Below are 27,149 nucleotides of genomic sequence, written 5' to 3'. Positions count from 1 at the left end.
GTAGAGGTGCAGGTTTGGACATTATAGGTCCTAGGGATACTCTCTGTGTTCTGTCAGTCAGGAATGATCTGAACTACTGGAGGACTGATCCACTGATGCCACAGTACTCCTGCAGTCTGTTAAGCAGGATTTCATGGTCAACTGTATCAAAAGCAGCTGAGAGATCCAACAGGATTAGGGTGGAGCATTCCCCTCTGTCCCTTGCCATGAGCAGATCGTTGCAGACTTGGATGAGGGCTGTTTCTCTTAATAACTAAGAGTTATTAGTAAATTAGCTATGAATGAGGAATAGAATAAGTCATAAAAATAATGAATTCAAATTGTGAATATGAAAAAAAAAATTGCTCTTTCACAAGGGAAACACAATACGTTTCTTAAAAAATGGTAAGGATGGATAAGGTACGCCCAAAAATTGAGTTGGGATAGTTAGCCAGATCAGTACGGATAGATAGAATGTTAACACTACAGTGTAACGATTAGTGTCAGCAAGAACAGATTTTCTGATTATTGGTGATCTGCAGTATCACCAATAATACAGATACTATACCTGATTATGTGGTGATCTGCAGAATCACCAATAATGCGAGTATAGCGAGACACAGGACAACCAGATGTAAAGATAGGTGTTTGGTGCAACAGTAAAACAGATAGAGATACCAACTCCCCCAGAGGAGCTGGTAGAGGGAGATATCTCTATAGAACACAGGGATCAGCACTCCAGCAAGCTGGAAATGCAGATGAACTAGTAATCAGTTCACCCGAGGAGCGGGTGGTACACAGTAAGACAACGTATACTGATCACCCCTAGAGCGGGTGATTCAGACTGTACTGCAGCAGGTGATCACCTGAGGGGCAGGAGATCAAGACTGTACTGCAGCTCCTAATCACCTGAGGAGCAGGTGATGAGGACAGTACCGTAGTTTACTAGTCACCTGAGGAGCAGGTGATTAAGACTGTACTGCAGCTACTGGTCACCTGAGTAGCAGGTGATTAAGACTGTACTGCAGCTACTGGTCACCTGAGGAGCAGGTGATTAAGCTGTACAGAGAATCCCTCACCAGGGACTAGGCTCACTGGTGAGGGCAGGAGAGTCAGACAAGCAGATTCGGCAACAAACGGACAGATACGGTACAAAGACAGAAGGCTTAAATCAGAGTAGTGTTCAGGCTAAGTCGGCAACAGGATCAGATAGGCAGAAGCACAGAATCAGTAAGCAAAAGAGTAGTCAAGGCTAGCAGAAGGTCATAACAAATAATACAATTCAATTAGTACTTTAGCTATCAACAGAATCTGACTAAGTGTGGATCCCCAGCTCCTGCTGGTTCTAGCACACTTTGGGATCTGACTAAGGTCTGAGTGCTAACACGTAGCATTTGCAACAGCAGACGAGGAGCTACTGAAAGGCAGGTCCTATATATACCGAGAGCACCCCACAGTGCCGCCCCAGTCACTCAGCCAATCAGGAGCACTGCTGGAGTCAGCTGACCAGCCGATCAGCTGACTCCCCTTCTATTCGCACAAAGGTCCTGTCACCTGGCGCGCGCGCGCGTAGCCCTCAGTCTATGTGCAACTGAAGGACCAGGCAAAACTCCACCATGTAACTGCGCGGCGGAGGCCACCGGCCGAGACGCGGAGAGAGCCGCCATGCCGCTCACCACTGCGGCAGCATCTCCGCTATCTCTTACATACAGCCCTGAGCATAGGAACAGGAACTTGTTATTATAAAATTATATTCTGAGAAATGTTGCAGTATGGAAATGAATGTGCTAATTATGTTTGTTTACTTCTTTTTTATTTTTATTTTTTTAGTTAATTAAGTTCAAACATTAATAATCTGATGTGATAGTTTTCACTAACTGCAGTCAACTTTCAACTACTAAGCTGTTTATTTTTCAAAATGGCATGGAACTGGTTGTAATGCCTTTATATGACCAAATGTTGTAATATGTGTATGGTTACTGTGCCAACCAAATATTGTTCCCAATTAAAAAAAAAATATTGAAAAAATAAACAGAACCATCACCATCATCACCTAACCACTAGGCTTCCTGTCACTGGCGGGAATAACGCTCAGCTTATTCCCTTGAAGGGGAGAACAAAATAAACTGACATTTTTTAAAGATAGCCTCTCTATAGAGATGTGTTAGGAGCTGTGGCATGCTCCTCTCATCCACTCTCTTGCCAGTGTGGTATCAGTGTGCCCTACATTTTCAGCATCTCCTTAACTTGATGACGTTGCCATCCTATGTCATCACACTTGTGCTGCGTCACTAATGCGCAAGCACAATGGGGCGTACAGGCCATTAAACAACTGATTAGCAGTTGCTGTCAGGAGAGTTGTGCATTTGGGTAATCAGTTTGAGCTGAACGCACACCGGAAGCCGCCAGCCAAATAGACTACACCACTTCTCTGTAGGGGATTTCCAATGTATTCCCCATATGGAGAAGTGGTGTTGTAGTCCTTTTGGAGCGTCCAGTGTTTGGGCAGCTCAAAGTGATCATCAAACTGTGCAGGTCTTCCCAACATCAGCTGCTAATCAGCTGTTTAATGACCTGTACGTCCCACTGCGCATGCGCATTAGTGACGTCCCACTAGCATAATGACGTGGGATGGCTACGTCATCGGGTTAAGGAGACGCTACTGATCTATGGCATTCAGATACCACACAAGACTCATCTAGCTACATTGCTACTGATGCTTCTTCCCTGAGCTTACTAACGTACCCTTTGAGGCCCCCCGACACTCATGCAGGCATTGTTGTGGACACCACTGTGTCAGTTTACCACACAAGCGTACTGCACATCTCTTTCATAGTGAATGGACTTCATATGCCACGTCATGGGAACCAGCTGAGCTGGGCATCTGAAATCAGGCTTGGACATAACCATGGTGACCTCCCCTACCCCCACCCTAACCCTGTATATTTGGGGTCTCTACGACCCACCATTGCAGAGATATCATGCTTCAATATCCTTCAGGCCGGTTTCACACCAGCAACCAGTGTTATAGGTGCGGTGCGAACAGATGATCGCATTGCAACATTAAAAATAGGCTTTGTAATCTCACTTCTGGCTGCAAGCAAAACTATAAGTGAATCTCTAGCGTATGACTCTCAAGGTTAACTATGAGTGAACCTCCCTAGCTCTCACTTCCTGTGGCTGAAACAAGAATTGCACAGAAGTGTACTGAAAACATATGCTTCTGCGCATGCCCACCGGAATGTGAATGCAATTTTTTTTTAATACATGCGTTGCCATTGATTTACATGACTTCCTGTCAACGCACGTCACCCGAATGTTGCCCGGTAACGCTTTCGCGTCATATGCAATACTTCTGGTGCATCACACAGCGTCAGGTATGAAATGTACCATAGACTTTCATTGTTTTAGCGTTACCCTGCAGTAGAATTGGGTAACGCCACACAATGAAAACGCGCTCGTTTTAAAGGGCTCATTCTGGTTGGGGCGGCATTTTTACACTGTGCTCAAATCCCCCCAAAAGTATTGGAGGCTCCAGCTTTAGATCTCATTTGCAGAAGTGATTTTATACATTCTGTGAAAATGATTAGTCCTTGGCACTCTCTATAGTCCCTTGGTGACTTCTAGAACGTGCAACCCCCACACTGAGGGACAATATAGGTACCTGTCCTCGCTCCAGCTTTCATCTTCTCACCATCGAAAGGATCCAATAACTTGACCACCCCCAGAGTCCAACTAAAAACCTTTTGAGCCAGAGCTTTCTGTCATGCTGCCCCTACCCTGTGGAATGCCTTGCCAAACTTAATCAGGACAGCTCCAACCCTGGACATGTTTAAATCAAAACTGAAAAGCCACCTCTTTAGTCTGACATTTATGATCACATAACTTTTTACCCTGTACACATCACTGTGTACAGATCTGAGACAAGCGCTGTGGGTCTTATGGGAGAAAAGCGCTTTACAAATGTTTTGTTGTTGTTCCCGGTAGCTTTTCAACTGTCCACTAGAGCTCCAGGCGCAGTCACACGACAGTGAGCCTGGAGCTCTAGGGGCTTCTTCAACAGCTGTTGGGGAAATGCAAACTTGAGCAGGGACAGGTAGCTAGGCTATCGCCAGTGCTCCCTAATGCACGCTCTTCTTACACATGCATGCTCCAAATCCAATACGCACTCTTCATGGGAGGAGCTACAGTGGCACATTCAGGGAATCAGCGTATCAATGAGTCTAATTTTTAGGACAAAAGTTGAGCGGGTGTGACTATGCACCAGGATATTCATTATTTTATGTTTATTTTATGCAAATGTATGCAATATGGAAATGAAAGTGTAGATAGGCTTTTAACCCATTAGCAGCTTCAATAGAGTTATCTTGTTTGAGATAAGCACACTGCTTTTGACCTCAGTCGGCAGAACTCATTGTGCTGTAAATTCTTGGAACGCTTTGATTTCTCTCTGCTAGCAGAAAATATAGTGTAGAAACTGAAAGCAGAAGTCCTCTATTATTGTCCCACACTTCCCCCTAGTGACAAGTGGCCATAAGTTCACAGTACAGCAGTACTAGTTAGAAGCAGGGAAATGTAACAAATAAAAAATATACAAAAAATGAGCTAAAATAAATTGGCCTGGAGCACTTGCAAGCCACTAAATAAATTGGCTGCTTAAGGGTTAAAATATATACCAAGTTAGTTATTGACTGATGTAAAAGTCAGGCTGAAGTATTTCCGGCTTCCTGATAGACTCCAGCCTGATTGAGTGCCGCGGTTTGGCTTCTCCTTTGGTTTTCTATAACAAACATGTGGAGGTCTATCGTGGAAAGTCACAAGGGAACAGATTTAGTCACAGTCCATTAATGATCAGAAGTTCTGAAAACACCAGATGAGCTCCAGCCATGGCCTCAGTGGTCGCTCCTCCTCATGTGTACATCCTGCGGAGCAGATGGGGGGATGGGATCTGGAGAGAGTCACGTGCTGTGTGCACAGTGCATACGTCCTGCGGAGCAGATGGGGGGGATCTGGAGAGAGTCACGTGCTGTGTGCACAGTGCATACATCCTGCGGAGCAGATGAGGGCGGGATCTGGAGGGAGTCACATGCTGTGTGTGCACAGTGCAGGATGATGTCACCTCACTCCAGATGGAGTAAAGTACAACCAAACCACAATGTATCTTCCAAGCTGAAATATATATAGAGGGGGGCGGGACGGAGAGAGGCTGCCATATTGATTTCCTTTTAAACAATACCAGTTGCCTGGCAGCCCTGCTTGTCTATTTGGCTGCAGTAGTGTATGAATCACACTAGAAACAAGCATGCAGCTAATCTTGTCCGATCTGACAATAATGCCAGAAACACCTGATCTCCTGCATGCTTGTTCAGGGTCTGTGGCTAAAAGTGTTAGAGGCAGAGGATCAGCAGGACTGCCAGGCAACTGGTATTGCTTAACCTCTTGAGCCCCAGAGGTTTATACCCCCCTAGTGACCAGGCCATTTTTTACAATTCGCCATCCTATCATCCTGATTCAAAACTTCTTAATTTTAAAATGTTAATATGAAGGAAAATGAACCAGGATAGAAAGGACCAGTGTGGTTTAAATTATAAAACAACATATATTTCTTATGAAATCTTTATGGTATGCGTGACTGGGGTGTGACGGCGTAGCAGTGCTTTTTGGCGCTGCTAGATTTGGGCGCAGCCGGCGCCACCATAGACTATAAAGGGAATCACAACTGAGCGGCACTCAGTGAGTAACGTCGGTGTCGTCAGAAGACGGAGCCGAGGTTGCTTAAAAAACACAATAATTCGGCCTCCAACAATCGCTGGAAGCCGAATTATATAATTCCCCCACTATCCATGTGGACCTGGAGGGGGAATAGTAATTAACACGGCCGGGACTTGTGCAGCAGCAGGATCAGCCATATACCGGCTCTATCCTGCGCCCAAGTCTCCCGGCGGCGAATTCAAATGTATGCTGTGACGGAGGGCGTAATTAGCGGTGTAACAGGGGCTCTATTTCACATCTCAAAAAGTTGGGAGGTATAAATAATGTCCATCATGGATCCCATCAGGACAGGAGGCAAATAATTCCTTTAGTGACTGGTAACACTATTTTGAACAGTATGCAGTACAGTCCTGTGCTTTTCAAATTCAAAGAAATACAAGTCCCAGCATTCCCACCGTAACTTTGCAGAGCAACTATGCCAAGCTGAGCTCACCTTAGCAACTAACAGGAACTAAGTGTCTTATTATCACATGCAGGCATCTGCTGCGGCGGCCATTTTCTTGTAGCCAATCTTATACTGTGAGAATACCAAAGTACTACAACAAAATGGGCGACAAGCGGAGTCCTTTTCACAGGGCAGACGGCGGCCTCTAGTGTATGGGAGGTCTCCCAGCTGCCGTCCGCATTCCAGTGGCTGCAGCGAGACGCAGAAGGGAGGGCTGCAATTGGTGGCCTGCAGCCGGGCGGTGACGTTACGCACGCGCGAGATTTGAAGTCAGCAGAGGAGCAGCAGAGTTCACTGCTGGAGGGTGAGTTGGTTTTAGATTATTAGTTTAGTTTATTTATGTATCGTATTATTTTATTCATACTGAAGGTTGAATTTCTGGATTCCCCTGGACTTCTGATTTCCTGATACATCATTGTGTGGTGCTAAAGTCCAGCTCTGGTCACCTATCACTTCCTGGTCTTGTGCAGCTGCACTCACTGGCACAGCTTGTGTGTGTACAGAAGTTATATGGCCACAGCCAACCAAAGTACAAGCCTGTCTAGTACACAAGATGAGATTTTCAGGCAGATTTCCTCCCAGAATCAGATCGATTGTTTTAACCATGTCTGATCTCATTTCGATTGATTTTCCATGGAAGTGAATGGAAAATTGAAATCAGATTGGACATGTTGAAAATAATCGATCTGGTAGAAAAACTGTATCGTGTGTACCTAGCATAAAGGTGGCCATACATCTGCTGATTTTGCGGCTGATCGACCATCTAATTTAGTTATTACTGTATTGTTGAATCAGATGAAAATCTGTGCTGCAACAAGCATGCCCGATCAGCAGCTTGACCAATTTGGTTGAATGGACATATTAGGAAATCTTGGGCTGCCATAGTCGATCGGGTGTGTGGCAGTAACTGCGTGTGATGTTACAACGGAATTCCTGGATACTACCCCCCTCAAATGTAAATGTAGCTCCCCACCATGTATTCAAATATACTTTACCTGTCCTCTGGCGCCCACCGCGGTGCTCATCCATCTACTTCTTCTGTATATCCACACCACGTGTCTACTGGCATATAGCTTGTGACGTCGCACATGAACTCCATGTTCTATATGCCAGTAGCCACGTGGGGCGGCAATGTGGAAGAGGAAGATGGATGGGTACCACGGCGGGGGGACAGTGGACTAGTAAAGTATACTTTATTGCACAGGGGACACATTTTACATGTGTCCCCTGTGTGGATGCAGCATCACAAGGTTGATTTTTGAGACATTTCATGCTGAAACCAATTAGGAATCAGACTGTGGTCTATGGGTAGCCATCAGATCTCTCTGTGATCAGAGAGTGACCATAGTCCTAACATTTATATAGCGCTTTTCTGCTGTCATACTAAAAGTGCTCAAGAGCTGCAGCCACTGGGATGCGCTCAAGAGGCCACCCTGCAGTGTTAGGAAGTCTTTCCCAAGGACTTCTTACTGAATAGGTACTGACCCTAGCCAGGATTCAAAGGCAGTGCCCTTAACCAGTACACTATCCAGCCACGAGATCTGTCTCTTGGTCGAATCTGCCCATCATCGCTAGGTGTATGGGCACCTTAAAGAGACTCAGAGCTGAGTCTTCCTGCAGTTTTTTTTTTACTTACCCAAGGTTTCCTCCAGCCCCATAAGCATGGACGTGTCCCTTGCCGTCGACCTGCTGTCCTCCGTTCAGCCACAATCTCCCCTGGTAAGCGGCTCAGTGACATCAGCGGTGGACCTTCTGCACATGCGCAGACTTCCTGTGCAAGCGCAGAAGGCCCCAGCTGACGTCAGTTATACTGAGTCTGACTGAGCCGCGTAGCGGGAGTTGACTGCGGCTGAATGGAAGGCGGTGAGGGACACATCCATGCTTATGGGGCTGGAGGAAACCCCGGGTAAGTAAAAACCAGCAGGAAGACTCAGTCTGTAATCTACAACAGCCCTGCTTGTGAACCTCCCCTTGCAGCCTGAAGAGTGTCATCTTTGCACCAACTCCAGCAGTTTGATCAGCTGATAGATTTCTAAGGGTGCCCATGCATAACTTCATATTGCGGCTCGATCAACCTTTTGATTTGATAATCTTAGCGAATCAGAAGAGAATCGGTGCTGCAATGCCTTACTGATATTATGTTACATTTTTTTGGTCTTAAAGGGAACCAGAGACAAAGCACCCTCATATATTTTACCATATATATCAGTGGGAACATTAGAGGGCCCGTTCAGATCAGAATTGCGGATGGCCATGCGTGCGGAACGTGTGCGGACCGCAACGCGTACGAACGCATGGCCATCCGCGTTTGTGTGCGTTGCGTGGCTGATCCCATCACTGAAAAGTGAATGGGACAGCCACGCATTTTTGCAAAATCTGCGTGCAGCATGCGTTCCCGGACCGCGCAGGTCCGGAACGCATGCAGTGTGAACATCAGACATTGCACTCTATGCAATGTCTGATGTCCTGCGTGTCGGCCCCCCCGCACGCGTTTCCAAAACGCATATGGAAACGCGTGCAGTATGAACGGGCCCTAAACACCTACCCTGTTCTCTGTTTCATTATTTACTGCTCAGCCTGCTTGTTATCTGCCCTGATAAAATCCCCGGCTGAGCATTCAGTCTGGCTCTGCTATAATGACTCAGCTATAATGATTCCTGTGCAGAGCCAGAAGGGGGCATGCTTGGGCTTGAAAAGACACCAGAGAACACAGACTCAGCTATAATGATTCCTGTGCAAAGCCAGACTAAACGCTCAGTCAGGGATTTATCAGGGCTTATAACAAACAGGCTGAGCAGTGAAGATGAAACAGAGCCAGGTAAGGGGGTTTTCTCTAATGTTCCCACTTATATATATGGTAAAATACATGAGGGTGCTTCGTCTCTGGTTCACTTTAAATCGTTCGAATGGATCGATCAGAAATGCTGGTAAAATGTCAAGGCTTGATCGGGTGCACAGTGGTAATGGTGTTCGATATTACGATGACTGCCGCAAGTGTAAAGTGTCGTTTACATGTTTCTCCCCCCCCCCTTCACCCCCATACTAAGAGTTTTACATACTCTCCCCTCTGCTGTCGCAACTCCTGTTCTCCTCCTGTGACCGCTGTCACTGGTACCACGTGACACTGATGCACGTGTGATGTCAAAACGTGCATAGCCAAGTGGTACCGGTGGTCTATGTGATGCCAGGCTTTGTGCCAGTGGAGAGGTGAGACTTCAAAACATGAGCATAGGAAGGGCCACTTTATACTTGGGGAGGCCAATTTGCAATAGATTTCATGCTGAAATGTATTGGGAATCTGTGTGCAGTGTGTGGTCAAGCAATGGCATACCTCACAACTCTTTGAGATAGAAAGAGGGACACTTAAGCCACGTCCCTGATCACAACTCCGCCACACCTCTAGTCATGCATACCATAAAGATTTCATAAGAAAAATGTTTTATAATTCAAACCACACTGGTCCTTTCTATCCTGGTTGATTTCCCTTTATATTAATCTATAAAAATAAGAAATATATACATTTAAATGATGGGAATAAAGTTTAGAGTCAAACACATTTTTCAGAAGAAGAAAAATATATGTTCACACAGATCTGTACATTAGTCCTGAAAGAGGGACACATGAGTAGGAAAGAGGGCCAAAGGGGTTGGGTTACTAAAGAGGGACTGTCCCTCCAGAAGAGGGACATTTGGGAGCTATAAGCAATAGACTCTTCTCTGATCAGATTCAATAAAAAAGGAATCTATCTAATGGTTGATCTGCTACCAGACTGAACAATGTTATGAGTACCTTACAGCTTCCATTAGTTGTTCAGGATCGGCTGAAGCAAGCAGTGATCACAATAGTTCAAACCCTTAGGCTGGTTTCACAGTGGGACGTTAAAGTCCCACGTTACAGCAGCCAGTAATGCAGCCTAACTCAGCAATGTAAAATCATTGGGCTGTTCACAGTGCCCTCGTTTCGTTACATCGTAACGCAGCATGTTTAAACAAAGTGCTGCATGCTGTACGTTATAATGGGCTAAGCCACGTTAGACTGTTTGCACATGCTTAGTAATGTTGGAGGAGGAGGTCTCCCCTCCTCCTCCACGGCCAGCCACATGGCTAAATAATAATCACTGCACTGTGGTGACTCGTGTTGGGACTGTAGTGTTGTCCGGATCATGAACGAATCTTCATTTGATCCGGATCTTTTTTGTGAGTCGAATCATCCGGATCATCACAATGAAAGATTCGGTTCACAGTGGATGTCTGTCTGGATGAAACAGGAACATACTGAATGTACAGTGCAGGGAATGTCCTGTCCTGCTAGTCATTTCACCCAGTCATTTCTGCTTCCCTAGTAAAATGATTTGAATCCTTAAAAAGATCGGGACTTCCTATCACTAACCTTGAGCGGCTGCTTTGAGAGCTGCATAACGCAGCTCAATCTGACGTCCAACTTCAACACCACCATACGTTGCGTTAGGGGCACCTTATGCGACCATAACGTCCCCTAAAACACAACGTCTTGGTGGGAAAGTAGCCTTAAGTGGCTCTAGTCTAGTTTAGGGGACCCATCGGGAAACCTCATAGAGCAATTCCCTGAACATGGCCCACACTATTCGGCCAATCACAACTCTTCGTGCTGTAGAGGGTGCTGTGATTGGATAACTGTTGCCTATGAGGTTTCCTGCTGGGTGCCCTAAACTAGACTAGCATCTAAAGTATACCTGTAGGAAAAAAGTGTTCCAATATAGTGCCTCAGTAGACAGAAGCCTCTGGATAATCCACAGGCTTCCCACATACCCCCTCCACCTCACTGTTCCAATGAACCCCCCCCCCCAACCTCTTTAAAGGGGCGCAGGTGTAAAACAGCATGGGCAGTAGCACAGGCGGCTCCTTCAACCTGCGTGGCGGTATTCCCGACCCAAGCTTGGGGTGTAGAAAAAAAAAAAAAGATTTTGTTAGCGGTAATCTTGAGCCTGGGTCAGAGTAGCTACTGGGAGGTATATCCAGTTCGTGAGCGCAGCGGTGGTTATAACTCGCCTCCCCCCGGGATCTGGACCCTCTCTGCCCTTTTTCTTTAGGTCTTCGGAGGCTCTTGAGATCGCTGTTTGTCACATGACGACAGACAGCGATCTCGCCATAGGGGTGGGGTGTCACCCCGGAGGCTGCCTCAAATTTGTTTGCAGAGAAAAAAAAATAGTGCCAGCAGCATTTTTTGTGGGCCCTTTCACACCAGAGTGGTGCAGTATTTTTACCACACCCCACCGCCGTGCAATAGTGTGACGTTACAGCGCGATGCAACAGAAGTGATGTTTTTGTTGCATTCCCCACGCCAGTCAAGAACTACGTTACCGCGCGGCTTCTGCGTCGATTTGCATCGGCCCGGTAGTCATCTTGGTCTAGGCCACGTGTGGAATTTAAAAAGAGATTGCTGTTGTGCCTCGCAAGCCCGGAAGTGTATTTAAACAATACACTTCCGTATACCTGAAAGGGGAACTTCAGCCTAAACAAACATACTGTCATTAAGTTACAATTGTGTTCAAAATTATTCAACCCCCACTGAAATTGAGTGTTTTGCCCAGTTTGACATTGATTTTGATCATTTCAGTCATCTTGTTTACAAATTAAAACAAAGAGCCACTTGTAAGTCAGACAAATATAACATTTATAATGAAATAACCACAAATGTATTTTCTGTCCTCACATCATTATCAGTTTTATTCAACCCCCAAGTGACATTCATTCTTAGTACTTAGTACAACATCCTTTTTCAGTTATAACAGCTAAACGTGAAGCATAGCTTGACACAAGTGTCTTCCAGCGATCTACGGGTATCTTAGCCCATTCTTCAAGGGCAAAAGCCTCCAGTTCAGTCACATTCTGCAACTGCTTTGCAACTTACAAACATAGCATTGATCCATGGGCCCAAACAGTTCTAATTTTGTTTAACCAGTTCCCCTCCCCCGGGACGAGTAACTACGTCCCTGCAAAATGCCATAACTCTGTGCAGGGACGTAGCTACTACGTCCCTCCCACCGCGCCACCCCCCCGCGCGCTCGGTACCGCCGCTCATTACCGCCGATCTCCCGCCGCTAGATCAATGAATGGGAAAACCAAATCCCATTCATTTATCTAATTCCCCGTGTGAATGGCTGCAGCCGTCTATACAGACGGCTCAGCCATAAATGAATCCCATGCGCGTAGTGCTTCCGTTTCCGTACAAACAGTACGGAGCTGAAGTCACTACTGAGGACATCTTGTGGCCAAATTGTAATATTACATCCCCTCTTTTTTTTTTTTCAGTTTATTATCCCTAGTTACCTTGTTTTATTATTATTATTAACCCCTGACCTCCCACACTCCCCTCAAGTTACCATTTATTTATTTTTTTTAATTAAAAAAAAAATTACAAATAAAAAAAAATACATAAATAGTTACCCTAGGGACTGAACTTTTTTAATATGTATACAAAAAACTGTATACTACAATTACTTTATAAATTATGGGCCTGTAATTGGGGATAGACGCAAAACTTAAAAATGCACCTTTATTTCCAAATGAAATATTGGCGCCATGCATTGTACTAGGGAAAAATTTTAAACGTTGCAATAACCGATACAAACAGGAAAATAAAATGTGTGGGTTTTAATTACGGTAGCATGTTTTATTTTGAAAATATAATGGCTGAAAACTGAGAAATAATGTTTTTTTTTTTAAATTTTTTCTTATTATTCTTATTAAAACTGAGTTAGAAGAAAATAATTCTTAGCAAAAAGTACCCCCCAAAGAAAGCCTATACAGTGGCAAAAAAAAACAAGATATAGATTGTTTCGCTGTAATAAGTAGTAATAAAGTTATAGGTGAATGAATGGAAGGAGCGCTGACGGGTGAAAATTGCTCTGGTTTTTTGAGAGGAAAACCCCTTTGAGGTGAAGAGGTTAAGAGGTTAATCAGTCCACAGAACACTATCCCAAAACTTTTGTGGTAGTGTTCTGTGGACTGTTGAAGCAAAATTAGTCACTTGGGGGTTGAATAAAACTGATGATGATGTGAGCACAGAAAATACATTTGTGGTTATTTCATTATAAATGTTATGTTATAGTTGTGTGCCCCACTGATTTAATTGTAAACAAGATGACTGAAATGATCAAAATTAATGTCAAACTCGCCAAAACACTCAATTTTAGTGGGGGTTGAATAATTCTGAACACAACTGTACATTAGTTCTGTTAATTAAAATAGATAGGTAATATAATAGTTCTGTTAATTAAAATAGATAGGTAATATAATCTTTAACCCACCCTACTTTCACAGTGAGACGTTACAGGCGCACGTTAGTGCAGCCTGTAACGCAGCCCACTGCACAATAATGAAAAATCTATGGGATGTTCACAGTGCCCACGTTGCGTTACATTGTAACGCTTCACGTTGTTTTAAAGTGCTGCACGCTGTGCGTTTTACGTGGCTAAGCCACGTTAGACTGTTTGCACATGCTCAGTAGTATTGGAGGAGGTGGATTCCCCCTCCTCCTCCTCGGCCAGCCACATGGCTAATTAATCTTCACTGCACGGTGTGACGTGCAGTGTTTACTTCCTGGAGCACCTCTCTGTGCGGCGATTGGCCGACGGGACCACGTGATGCCACATGCGTCCAAGAGTATGCATCCCGGCCTCACAGGACGTGTGAAGAGCCGCTCAACACGGCTCAATGTAACGTCCAGCTACAACCACACTATGCGTTGTTAGGTGCACGTTATGCGACCCTAACGTAGCACCTAACGCAACATCTTAGTGTGTAGGTAGCTTTAACCTCCTTAGCGGTAACCCTGAGTCAGGCTCTGGACCGAAAGCCGCAGCACAGAGTTATAATCCCGAATTGGATCCGTTGGAGGTGTGGAATGTGCAGAGCTGTCGCAGATCTATCTAGCAGTATGTTTTTTTAGGGTGTAAAATCTTGAGGGAAAATTGCACCGCTTTTGGACAATAAATTTGGAAATAATCATACCGCCAGGGAGTTTAAAGGAACAGGCAAATGTTTGTGATTTCATGGGGGCAGCCATCTTTTTGGTTGAAAGGAGGTGACGGAGCATGAGACACAGTTCCAACTGCCCTGTGTCCTGATCACACCTCCCAGCTGCTCACGCTAGGCTTCAAATTTCAAATTCATAAAAAACAAAACAAAAAAAAACTGCGGAAGGAGACCAACAACATCAGAAATCCCATCATGCTTTGCAAAGCATCAGGGGAAAAATGCCCGGGCAGTTTTCTTCTATGCAGCTAAAAATGATGCTTTGGTAAGAAAAACAAAGTTCTGTTGCTGTGAAACTGTTAAAGAAACACTAAGCCTTTTCAGTGCTGCTGAGTAGATTTTTAGTCTGGAGGTTCACTAGAAACAGGAAGTGATGGCAAGCGCACGTCCCTTCCTGCTTGGCCTGCGGTGTTCCCTGAAGGCCTGTTTTTGACGTTGCGGTGCGTTGGGCGCGATGCTCCGCTAATGCTGGTTTATGGTCTGTAACCAGCCTCAGGTGAATGTATGGCAGACCTGAACTGAAAATACATTTGAGTTCTCCCAGAATGGAAGGGTGGGGGGGGGATTCTGTATAATAAACAGCCTAGGCAAAGCATCACTGGTAGGGCGGGGCTACATACCAATATACAGCAATTTATACAGATATAGGAAGTGCTTTTACTGCTGAAACCCGGAAAATTAACATGAATGTGGGTATCCTAAATCATTTATCACATTCTCCTATATGTCACTAGTTTAAAGGATACCCGAGGTGGCATGTGACACGATGAGATAGACATGGGTATGTACAGTGCCTAGCACACAAATAACTATGCAGCGTTTCTTTTTTTCTTTCTCTGCCTGAAAGAGTTAAATATCAGGTATGTAAGTGGCTGACTCAGTCCTGACTCAGACAGGAAGTGACTACAGTGTGACCCTCAATAATAAGAAATCCCCCTTTTTTTACCTCTTTCTTGCGCTCAGAAGCCATTTTCTGCTAGGAAAGTGTTTTATAGTTGGAATTTCTTATCAGTGAGGGTCACACTGTAGTCACTTTCTGTCTGAGTCAGGGCTGAGTCGGCCACTTTCATACCTGATCTTTAACTCTTTCAGGCAGAGAAAGAAAAAAAGGAACACAGCATAGTTATTTGTGTGCTAGGCACTGTACATACACATGTCTATCTCATTATGTCACATTTTAGTTCGGGTATCCTTTAAATACAAAATAACTAGTGGTGGTTGCCAGTCTTTTTTCAATTTCAAGTTATGTCAGAGACACGTGTGTGTTTTTTTTTTTGTTTGTTTGTTTTTTCCTATGAAGAGGTACTAACAAATGTGTTCATGTCTGGGCTACATAAATGTACAATAATTCTCTGAAAATGGACAGAAGACCAAGAATATAGCTGCACATTACTTTTCAGCCACTAGAGGGAGCTGCTCCACCAGTTTATGCATAGGCAGGCGCTGCTAATACATTATTATAATTATTGATTTATAAAGTGCCAACATATTCTGTGGCGCTGCACAAAGTAAGAAGCGAACATGGGGTACATAATAATACAGTCAATGGTGTACACCAATATACAAAATACACAGTTGGTAATTACAATGACAAAAGTAACATGATGAATAAAAAGTAGAATTAATTATTATTATCATTGATTTATAAAGTGCTGACATATTCTGTGACGCTGTAAAAAGTAAGAAACGAACATGGGGTGCATAATGATACAGACAATCCTATACACCAATACAGTGTTCTCCCCAGAATTTTTTACCAGCTGGGTAGCATCAAAAAGTAGCCGGGTGTCAAGAAAAATTAGCCGGGTGGGGCGACATGAGAATGCAGGGCCGGTGCTTCTGTGTGCAACTCTGCTTACAGCATAGGAGAAGGTGAGCTGATAACAGCCGGGTGGTCACCAAATCTAGCCGGGTGGAGCACCCGGCTAAAAGAGCCTGGGGAGAACACTGCCAATATACAAGATACATAATTAGCGATAAAATACAAAAATGATACCGAATTGGTAATGACAGTGATAAAAGTAACATGATGAATAAAATGTATGATGGTTACCAAGACACGAGGGGAGAGATCCCTGCCCTTGTGAGCTTACAATATATAGGAACAAGAGGAGTAGTATAGAAAATTCATACATAGAGGCAGTGTGTTTTTAGGATATGTAGTAAGAGTGCAACTTTGCCTTAGGACAAAGGGAGAATGGTCTAAGGTACAGTGTATGCTGTTGGAGAGTGACTGATGTGTTGTGGAAGGGCATTCCAGAGAAGGGATGAAGCACATGAGGAATCTTGTACATGTGAATGCGAGGAGGTAATTCTAGAGGAGAACAGAAGAAGCTTATGTGCAGATCTGAGATTGCGGTTTGGTTGGTATCTGGAGACTAGTGAGGAGATGTACGGGGGCGAGAGATTGTGGAGAGCTTTGTAGGTTAGAGTTAAAGCCTCATCTACACGTGTAGATGAGGCGGCAATCCGGCGGCTCAATTAGCCGCCGGATCGCCTCTTCCGCGTTCCCCGGAATCAATACCCGCTCGATTCCCGCTCGTCCCCGTGCCGCTTGTCTTCCGCTCGATTCCCTGCCATTGTCCCCTCGCGGGGAGCGAGCAGGGAATCGGCGGTGGGGAGATCCGTCCTGTCGGATCTTATCAATCGAGCCGCATCAACGGCTCAGTTGATAAGGAACATCGCGGCCGCATCTACGCGTGTAGATGCAGCTTAAAGGGATACTGTAGGGGGGTCGGGGGAAAATGAGTTGAACTTACCCGTGGCTTGTAATGGTCCCCCGCAGACATCCTGTGCCTGCGCAGCCACTCACCGATGATCCGGCCCCACCTCTGGCTCACTTCTGGAATTTCCGACTTTAAAGTCAGAAAACCCCTGCGCCTGTGTTGCCGCCTGTGTTGCCGTGTCCTCGTTCCCGCTGATGTCACCAGGAGTGTATAGCACAAGCCCAGTATGGTCTGTGCCTGCGCAGTACACTTCTGGTGACATCAGGGGAAGCGAGGACACGGCAATGCAGGCGCAGGGGTTTTCTGACTTTAAAGTCAGAAATTACAGAAGTGAACCGGAGGCGGGGCCGGAGCATCGGTGAGTGGCTGCGCGGGCACAGGACGTCTGCGGGGGACCATTAGAAGCCCCGGGTAAGTTCAACTCATTTTCCCCCGACCCCCCCCCCCCCTACAGTATCCCTTTAAGAGTTTGAACTGGATCCTCTGGTTAATTGGCAGCCAATGAAGAGCTTGGCAGAGAGGAGCAGCAGAGGAAGAGCGAGAAGAGAGATGAATGAGCTGAGCAGCCGAGTTCAGTACAGATTGCAGCGGTGCATGTACTAACATGTATCATCTTCTATTCCTTTATGACTTACGTAATTCCTTTGAAGGAAATGTTTTGAGTAATGTTCACAGAAGAAAGTAAAGTGACCAGTGTATAAACCTGTGAAATGCAGCAGCAATTCACCATTGTAACCGTGATTTTATCATTGTGCGTTTATGATGGTGGGTATAAAACCTGAATAAATGAGATCGCTGCAGTGAATTGCTCCGATAAAGGAAGCCGTTCAGTAAAACGTCTTCCTGCAGCCATACGGTGGAGACGATAGCGACGCAGGAACTGACAGGAGGGTGAGCAGAGTTGTCACTCACAGTAATAATTACCGCTGGGCCGCTGAGTAACTCTGCACTTGTACCTAACACTAGGGGCTTTTTAGTTATTATTTTTTGTATTTATAAACTGCCAACATATAACGCAGCGCCGTACAATAGATTAATGAGTAAACATACAAGGTAGGACATACAAGAAGCTCATCACAAAACAAGATCTTGTAAATGTCTTTGATAACAGTAGATCTGTGTCTTTGGTCAAAATAGAGACTGACTGCCTTTGACTGTTCTAGTCCACAAAGAGGGGTGATTGACAGTAAGATTGCGTAATCAAGCTGGAAACAGTAGGGAGGAGGGCCCTGCCAGATGCTTACAGTCTAAAGCAGTGGTCCTCAAACTAAGGCCCGCGGGCCGAGTGTGGCTCTCTGAGGCTTATTTACCAGCCCCTCACAAACAAAATGTATTATAGATGCAGTCAGCTACATCTTTGAATACTGGTGGTCTGCATATAGAATGAAGCCAGAAAGCAGTAATTCGCTGGTTTCCAATCAAATTCCTTATCTGGTGACACTGTTGTCCAATTGGACTGCAGGTTGTCACCTGGGTATGCTTCACTGTCTGGCCTGCAAAGACTTCTACTTCATTTCATGTATACTCCCAGCAGTCTGAAGTATGTTGACCCTGCCCTCGACCCAAAATGTTTGGGGACCCCTGGTCTAAAGGGTGGGGGTGGAGACCCCTGGTCTAAAGGGTGGGGGTGGAGACTGTAGGTGCGTCTGTTGAGAGTGCCCAGCCAAACGTATTATGGTGCTGATGTAGGGGGGTACGAGAGCATGAAAAGGGTCTTGAGGGTTAGTTTGAAGGCATTAAAGGTGGGGGCGAGTCTGATGGCTGGTGGGAGCGAGTTCCGGAGAGTGGGGGCAGCCCTAGTGAAGACCTGCAATTGTGCATTGGAGTAAGATATGGGCGGTGCGAACAGGCGCAGGTCATTGAAGGATCGGAGGGGGCAGGCCGGTGTGTGCCTGTGGACGAGATCGGAGGTGTAAGTCGAGCAGGTCCTGTGCACCGATTTGTAGGTCAAGCACGGAATTTTTAAACTGATCCTGAAGCGGATGGGGAACCAGGGGAGGGCTTTACAGAGGGGAGATGTAGAGGTGCTGTGATCGGATGACTTGATCAGTCTGGCTGCTGCATTCATTACCAATTGAAGGGGTGCAATACGGTGTAAGGGGAGGCCTGAGAAAAGGGGTTTGCAATAGTCCAGGTGAGAGATGACAAGGGCATGAATGAGGCGTTTGGTGGTGTTGGGGGACAGGTAGGAGCAGATCCTGGAGATGTTGCAGGGGTGGTGTTTATGGAGTTTTTCAATTGAGATAGGAAATGTTTGGAAGTGCTGCTAAGTACTGGTGTATACATTTGAATCTTTATCTCTTTGTTTACTGTTATCTAATTCCTTTCACACTTTTCTGAGGGGCAGTCTGCTGTAATCTGACACCTGAGTGATCCATGATGGGAGGGGGGGAATTCCCTCACAGTGCATCTGTTAACCCTGTGTATGCAGAGAGCTCAGTCAGAGACAGGCAGAGCTTTCTCTCACAGAGAGCAGAGGAAATGCATCTTATGTGCAACATAAACATTTGTAATTGTGTGTGTGAAACCTGATACCAGAATCATTTCGTATAACTGCTTTAATATTACACTGTTGTTAGCATGTCAGACTGCAGAGATTCATACCTTTGCAAATGAGACATTCCAAACGTAGCTAAAATCGTTTGTCTGCACTGTTCTGATGAAGGGGACCCTCTGTGGCCCCGAAACAATTGTTAACATGAGTGTTGACATGTGATGGATTAAATCTCGCTCATTGAAGAAGCTGGTGTGCTGACCAATTCCTTACTTCTGTAGCTAAAATCTACACACAATGAATTAAAGCTTTTGCCTCTGATATTTAACATGAAAAGTAGGAAAATGTTTACACAGCTGCTTAGACATTATTTGTCTTGCCCCCTATGGCCTCCGCTCAAATCTGTCTCCAGTATCATTATCACCTCCCTGCCATTCGGAAGGTTTTGTTTTTTTTTGCATAATTTTGGCGACGATCGCGATGTTAGCGGGAATCCCGATCCACCCCTCAGCGCTGCCTGGCACTGATTGGCCAGGCTGCGCACGGGGTCTCGACGGAGGTGGGGGGGGGCCCTCTAACGCGGCGAATCGCAATGCCCACAAAAAAATTGCTTCAAAAAAAGCCAAACGCAAGCGGAACGCAATGTGAATGAGGCCTAAGTTCTTTATGTGTTTTCTAATAGAAAATTAATGTTCTATCCTCTTCCTGTCATCCTGCAGGGCCGGCGACATCCACATGAATGGAAGGAGGAGGTTTGCTCTCTGTACCATTCTGTCCATCCAGGACAGCAGCTTCACCTATCTGGCCTGCCAGAACTGCATGTCCCGGGTGATACGCTCATCTGACCGGTAATAGCACTCTCTCACCACCAGATGGCGAGCTTCCCTTTCTCATGCGTTCTATCTTCCATCTGCAGCAGTAATCTGTACAAGGGACATTATTATCATCCTCATCATTTTTATACTTAAAGCGCTAACATGCTCCATAGCACAGTACAAAGCTTTCAAATAGGGTTTTTTTTGTTTTGTTTTTGTTTTTTTTACCAGCTTGCAGGCAGCATAGATGTTTCAGATTAATGCAAATTATGCTATTCCTCCCTCCATTCCACGTTGTAAAAATATCAGCTAAACTAGGTCAGGATCATCCGCCAGGCAATCTAGGCAGGTGTTTGGGGCCTAGTGGGTGACAAGGGGCCTCTCTCCACTTCATCTTACCATTTACCCCCATTACATTTTAATCCATCTCTGAGCTAAACTGCCCATCTGGTTTGTCTATAATCCTCTCTTCTCAAAAGGGCACAGTTTTCTCCTATGTGTTTAACAGAACATTGATTTATATGAATAACAACTTAAAGCAGGCCTGAACTCAGAGATTAAGCAACAGCATAATAAGCTTTACAGAAAAAACATTTTTGTTACAGCTGATACAAAACCTGCAATAAATCTGCTGTGTGTCTACTTCCTGCTTTCATGGAAGCAGGCATAGGGTTAATATCCCGTGTTTACAAATTAGCTGCTCTGCCGAGGCAACCAGTTGACACAGCTGAGAGATCAAATTACAACTAGTGCTTAGTCACAGATGAGGGGGAATTAGACAGGCTAAACTATCTAAATACATACAGGGTGCGTTTCTCTAGGTTTTCCTTTTGTCCTGCAAGAGTTCAAGTCAGCACTTTCCGAGCAAAATAATCAGCCAAAATAAGTTGTTCCCAGTTATCTTCTGTTATGCCTCGGCAGCCTTATTTTTAGTACCTCTCTTGCTTGTTAAGTGCTTAAAAAGAGTCTGAAGCCAGTTTAAAAAATAGTTTTTACCTTTTATTCTGCTGAAGGAGGATGGTGATTGCTAAAACGCCGCATTCCTGCGGTCGAACAACGGTTTTTCGTCCTCCAAATACCGGGGAGCGCTTCCTGATTGAAGCAGAGCTTAGGGCTGTAGCTCTGCCTCTTGTCGCATCAATCCCCGCTGATCGCTGCCTCACCCCACCGCCTCTCAGTCTTCCTTCACTGAGAGGGGCGGGTAGAGGCGGAGATCCGCGGGCAGATTGGCACGAACGGAGGCAGAGCTACAGCCCTAAGCTTTGCCTCCCTGGGCAGAAAAAATTTACGAACAAGAAAGTCGTGGATTTTTTGCCCTAGGATTTGGGGGGTAAAAAACCTTAATTCTGCCATGGGATAGCGGCCTTTTAGCATGGACAGTGATCCTTACGTTAAATAAAAGGTAAAAACTAGTTTTTAAGCTGGCTTCAGAGTCTCTTTAAAGGGAATCTAAAGTGAAAATAAACTTATGATATCATGAATTGTATGTGTAGTACAGCTAAGAAATAGAACATTAGTCTCTTATTGTTTCCAGTACATGAAGAGTTAAGAAACTTCACTTGTTATGTATAAAAAATAGCTTCTCTGAGCTCTCCAACTAATTGGTTACAGTGCTATTTTCTGAAGCACTTATACACCAAAGAAACAGTGAAAGATAGCTTAGATAAGATTTTACTGCAGGGAAGTTCAAAAGGTCATTAGTTCTGCTCTGTTTCATAGTTTAAAATGCAGAGTGTAGTTGTTATCTGCAAATATGACAGAATGAGGCAGTGTTATGAGGAAAAAGTTATATAACTGCAAATAAAAATATGAGACTCTTTTATTTGCTACTAATGTTCTATTACTTATACGTGCTACACATAATATTCATTATATCATTTTATTTTTTTTCACTTCAGTATCACTTTAAAAGTTTTTTTTTTTTTTTTCTTTTTTTTTCTTAGTTAAAGGGAACCCGATTTGAGAGGCATATATAGGCTGACATATTTATTTCCTTTTAAAACAATGCACTTACCCGTGACCAGGCTATTTTTCTCAAATTCGGCCACTGCAGCTTTAAGAGCTCTCTGAAGGGCCGTACAACTCAGCACACAAGTGATTTCCCCCCCCTTTCTGTCCACCAACAGAGGTTTCTGTTGGTTGGCTCTGATCCCTGCTGGGATGTTTATTTGTTTTTATACAAATATTTATTTTATTTTTAAATATATTTTGCGATTTATTTATTTATTTTTTACATTCCTTCCCTCCCTCCCTCCGCCAGCCAATCACTGTAATCGGCTGTCTTAGGCATCAGCCTATGACAGCAGATCAACCCTGAGCTTGCCACGGAGACAACCATGTCACACGACTGTCCCCAGTACAGCGCTGCCGTAGATCGCAGCGCTGTACAGAGTAAATAGACGGCGGTTTTGTCTCGTAGCGGCGATCGCCACTGGGAGACTGATGACGGAGCGGAGCGCATCGGCGCGAGCGATCTGCACAGCACGCCCCCAGGACTGCACGCCGATCGGTGTTAGGCGGTCCTGGGGTTGCCGCCGTGTCCATGTATTGGCGTGGAGCGGTCCTGTAGAGGTTAAAACTAAATCAATATGGCAGCCTCCATATCCCTCTCACTCCAGGTTTCCTGCAAAATGATACTGCTTGGAATTGAACCATAATTCAAATCATCAGTTACTGCATTTGTTTTGTCCATTTCCAAACTGCATACCATTTGCACTTATACAGAAATGTGAGCGTTTGAGTTAGACGGCAGTAAAAGTGAACCAGAGACGAAGCCCCCTCATGTATTTTACCATATATATCAGTGGGAACATTAGAGAAAACACCTACCCTGCTCTCTGTTTCATCCTTCACTGCTCAGCCTGCTTGTTACCAGCCCTGATAAAATCTCCGACTGAGCATTCAGTCTGGCTTTGCTCAGGAATCATTATAGCTGAGTCATTATAGCAGAGCCAGAAGGGGGCAGACTTGGGCTTGAAAAGACATCAGACTCAACTATGATTCCTGAGCAGAGCCAGGCTGAATGCTCAGTAAGGGATTTTATCAGTGCTGATAACAAGCAGGCTGAGCAGTGAAGGATGAAACAGAGAGCAGGGTGGGTGTTTTCTCTAATGTTCCCACTGATATATATGGTAATATACATGAGGGTGCTTCGTCTCTGGTTCACTTTAAGGGGTAGTCAGGGTAACTAAGTTTGATTTTCAGGCTGTGATGATTCAAACAGTATTCCGCTGCTGTATTCTGTGACAGGTCCACTTTATGTCATCGCTTACTAAAAGCCGCTTGTTTTCCCGCCTCCTCCAGATACGAGTGCCAGAAATGCAGCATGGTGCGTCCGGACGCCGCTCGGCGGTACAGGCTGTGCGTGAAAGCCTCAGAGGACCAGGCTCTCCGCATCATCACTGCGTTCGGCAGCTGCTTGGAGGGGGTCTTTGGAAGCAGTGCCGACTCCCTGCAGAGGTGAGATTGTACCGCCTCCTACTGGTCACCAGCAGAATTACATACCTCGGTATGGGGGGGGCACCTGTGCACTGCCTCCTCAGTCAAATTTAGGGCGGAAAAATCGCAAAACACAGAATTGGGGCGTTTTGATTGGCCAATCACTGACCAATTTTACCACCTCCATGTAGTATGAGGGTCAACAGATATTCAATACTATGAGCAGATTGTGTAGGTAAACCTTCATAGTAAGGTAGTAAAATTGGTCAGTGATTGGCCAATCAAAATTGAAGTTGTGTACCAGGCTTTAGGCGGTTACTGACGCTTCTCTTCCTGCTCTCCAGTATTCCCCCACGCCACGTGTGTATTGGATTCTTCCAGAGCCTCTTTGGCTGTGTTTTGGAGCTCACTCACCCAGCATGCACTGCTCAGAGCATGGGAAGCTTGGGGGGAACAAAGGGGTGTTTACTTACCGGGGCCTCCTCCAGCCTTCTGTAGTCCATCAGCTTCCTCGGGTCTTCCCTGGCCAATCCGCTGTGCTGCTGTGAAGTCTTCGATCCAGCTGGGTTGCGTGTCACTGCGCATGCGCTGGTTTGCGCCGTGCACCTCCTCCATCGAGCTTCTGTAGCATGGAGCATTCTGCGCAAGCCCAGTTACAAGTCTTGCGCAATCCTCATGTGCAGAGCGCTCCCGGCACTAGAGCATAGTCGCAGAGGCGTGGGACCGCACATGCGTAGTAGTCCGCAGCTGAGCTGAGTTGTGGACTCTACCGGGGCAGAGAGTGGCACAGCCACAGGCAGGAGGCTACAGAGGGAGCTGAAAGTCTACATGGGGCTGAAGGAGGCCCTAGGCAAGTACAAATCCTTTTCTTCCCTTCATATCAAGTGCACTTTTAAAGCACTAAAAAAAAAAAACCTCTTGATATAGTGAATTGTATGTGTAGTACAGATAATGAATAAAACATTATCAGCAAAGAAAAGAGTCTCACATTTTTATTTTCAGTTAAATCTTTTTTAAGCTGATCGGAGATGAAAAACTAACTTTAACAAGTAACTTGTCTATATGTCTTATCTAAAGTTTAGATAGTTTGCACAGCAAATCTAGCTGCAAACAGCTTCCACAGAATATGATTATTTCTTCCTGTGATACAATGAGAGCGGCCATGTTCTGTTTGTCACATTACACACAGGCAAGCTGCTCTGCATCTCCACCCCTCAGCCTGAGAAAACTCCCCCACTCTCCTCCCCTATGCCTCTGAAATCTCTGACTAGTAACACCTTCTCTTCCTGCCCAGACTGAGCTCCCATGAGCCCTTGCTACATGGGTCTGAGTGCCAAGGCACTGTGAAAAGCTGTGGGCGAGACATGCTTAGTTTATAGGGAATTAGAGTATTAAAACAAAAAACAACAGTATTGGGCTTGAGGAATGCCCTTTAAGCTATATGAAAGGAACACAATTATGCAATGAGTAAAAAGTTTATCTTGGATCCACTTTAAGGCTAATTTCACACCAGGACGTTGCGTTAGAGGGGGCGTTAAGGTCGCATAACGTCCCCCTAACTCAACGCCTGGTGGTGCTGGATCTGGACGTCAGAGTGAGCCGCGTTGTGCAGCTCACTCTGGCGTCAGTGATGCCGTGATGCGCACTCTTGTGCGCATGCGGCATCACGTGGTCCCGCCGGCCAATCGCCGCACGGAGCGGCTGCTCCAGGATGTAAACACTGCACGTCACAACGTGCAGTGCATAATAATTAGCCATGTGCCTGGCCGCTCTCCGCTCCTCCCCAACATTACTGAGCATGTGCAAGCAGTCTAACGCGGCTCAACCGCGTCCAAAGTACTGCATGCAGTACGTTGTCTTGTGACGCAGCGTTACAATGTAACGCAACGTCTGCACTGTGAACAGCCTCATTGATTTTTCATTGCTGTGCGGTGGGCTGCGTTACAGGCTGCTCTAACGTGCGCCTGTAACGTCCCACTGTGAAACCAGCCTAAATAACATTGCATTATACTGTCACAGTTAGTTTTAAAACCACACTCTTTCTTTTAAGCTATAAAACAAAGCAGAAATAATGACCTTCTGAACTTTCCTGCAGGAAAACCATATCTCAAGCTGTCTCTTGGCTGTTTAACCCTCTAGGGGATAATCCCGAGCTGAGCTCGGGGTAAGCCGCCACAGAGGATTTCTCAGGCCCTGGTGGGCCGATTTGCATAATTTTTTTTTGTTGCACGCAGCTAGCACTTTGCTAGCTGCGTGTATATACCGATCGCCGCCGCTTCGCGCTGATTCGCCGCTACCCGCTGTGCCGCGCCGCCCCCCCCCCCCCCCCCCCCCCAGACCCCGTGCGCAGCCTGGCCAATCAGTGCCAGGCAGCGCTGAGGGGTGGATCGGGACTCCCTCTGACGTCACGACGTCGATGACGTCATCCCGATAAGCCAAACAGGAAATCCCGTTCTGTTTGCTTTGATTGCCGGAGGCGATCGGAGGGGGTGGGGGGATGCCGCTGCACAGCGGCTATCATGTAGCTAGTGCTAGGCTAGCTAAATGATAAAAAAATAATAATAATTTAAAAAAAATGTGCTGCGCCGCCCCCTGGCGATATTATTGTATCCCCCAGGAGGTTAAAACGCACCTGAACTCCGACCTTCCTCTCTGCTCTAAAAGATATGCAGCAGCATAATAAACTTTAAAGAAAAACATTTTTGTTACAACTGATAGAAATCCTACAGTAAATCTGCAGTGTGTCTACTTCCTGCTTTCATGTAAGCAGACATATCGTTAAAATCCTGAGCATTCAAATGAGCTTATCTGCCATGGCAGTCAGCTAACTCGGGAGAGATCAAATTACAACTTGTGATTAGATACAGATGAGGGGGACTTAGACAGCTTAAACTAACTAAACTAAATACATACAGGGTGGATTTCTCTGTATTCCTTCTGTCCCATGCAAGAGTTCAGGTCACTTTAACCACTTTCGCCTCCTGGACGTATTAGCTACGTCCAGGAGGCCATGTGCGCTCCCGCGCGTGCACGCAGGCTCCCGGCCGCGGATCGTTAGCCCAGGAATCAATGAATCGGGCTATGGTGCCCGATCACTGATTCCTCTCCCCCACAGAAAAAGCGATAGCTTCTCTCGGAAGCTTCGCTTTTTCTGACTCCTATGTTGCTCTAAGTGTACAAGTTACGCTTAGAGTGACGTCATGTAAACAAACTCATGGCTGCCATCTTGTGGCCAAAAAGTAAAACTACAACTAAATGTAAAAAAAAAATCAACACATATTTACAAAAAAAAAAAGACTGTTTACATCCCACCCTCCCAAAAATACCCAACTAAAATGTTTAATTTAAAAAAAAAAATAAAAAAATTACAATAATAAAAACATGTAAATATTTACCTAAGGGTGTAAACTTTTTTTAAATATCAATGTAAAGATGAATTTTTTTTTTTTTAATTATAAGCTTGTA

At 45.4% G+C, this 27,149-nt stretch overlaps 1 protein-coding gene across 2 annotated transcripts in view; it reads left to right on the top strand.

The window, feature by feature from the left end:
• Positions 1 to 6,404: 6,404 nt before the first annotated feature.
• The window catches only part of LOC137543627 (DNA damage-induced apoptosis suppressor protein-like), a 36,777-nt gene continuing 16,032 nt past the window's right edge, over positions 6,405 to 27,149 (top strand). Inside the window, exons 1-3 of one of the 2 annotated variants that reach the window (XM_068264749.1) lie at positions 6,405 to 6,500; positions 20,151 to 20,279; positions 23,550 to 23,705. In XM_068264749.1, coding sequence (XP_068120850.1) covers positions 20,167 to 20,279; positions 23,550 to 23,705 — 269 coding nt within the window. In that variant the 5' untranslated portion in view covers positions 6,405 to 6,500; positions 20,151 to 20,166. The remainder of the gene's footprint in view (positions 6,501 to 20,150; positions 20,280 to 23,549; positions 23,706 to 27,149) is intronic. The other variant, XM_068264757.1, reaches the window with a different exon arrangement.

This window comes from Hyperolius riggenbachi, chromosome 2, assembly GCF_040937935.1.
Source record: "Hyperolius riggenbachi isolate aHypRig1 chromosome 2, aHypRig1.pri, whole genome shotgun sequence".
NCBI lineage: Eukaryota > Metazoa > Chordata > Amphibia > Anura > Hyperoliidae > Hyperolius > Hyperolius riggenbachi.
Note: the sequence above shows the minus strand (reverse complement) of the source record. Positions and strands in the feature narration are given on the sequence as shown.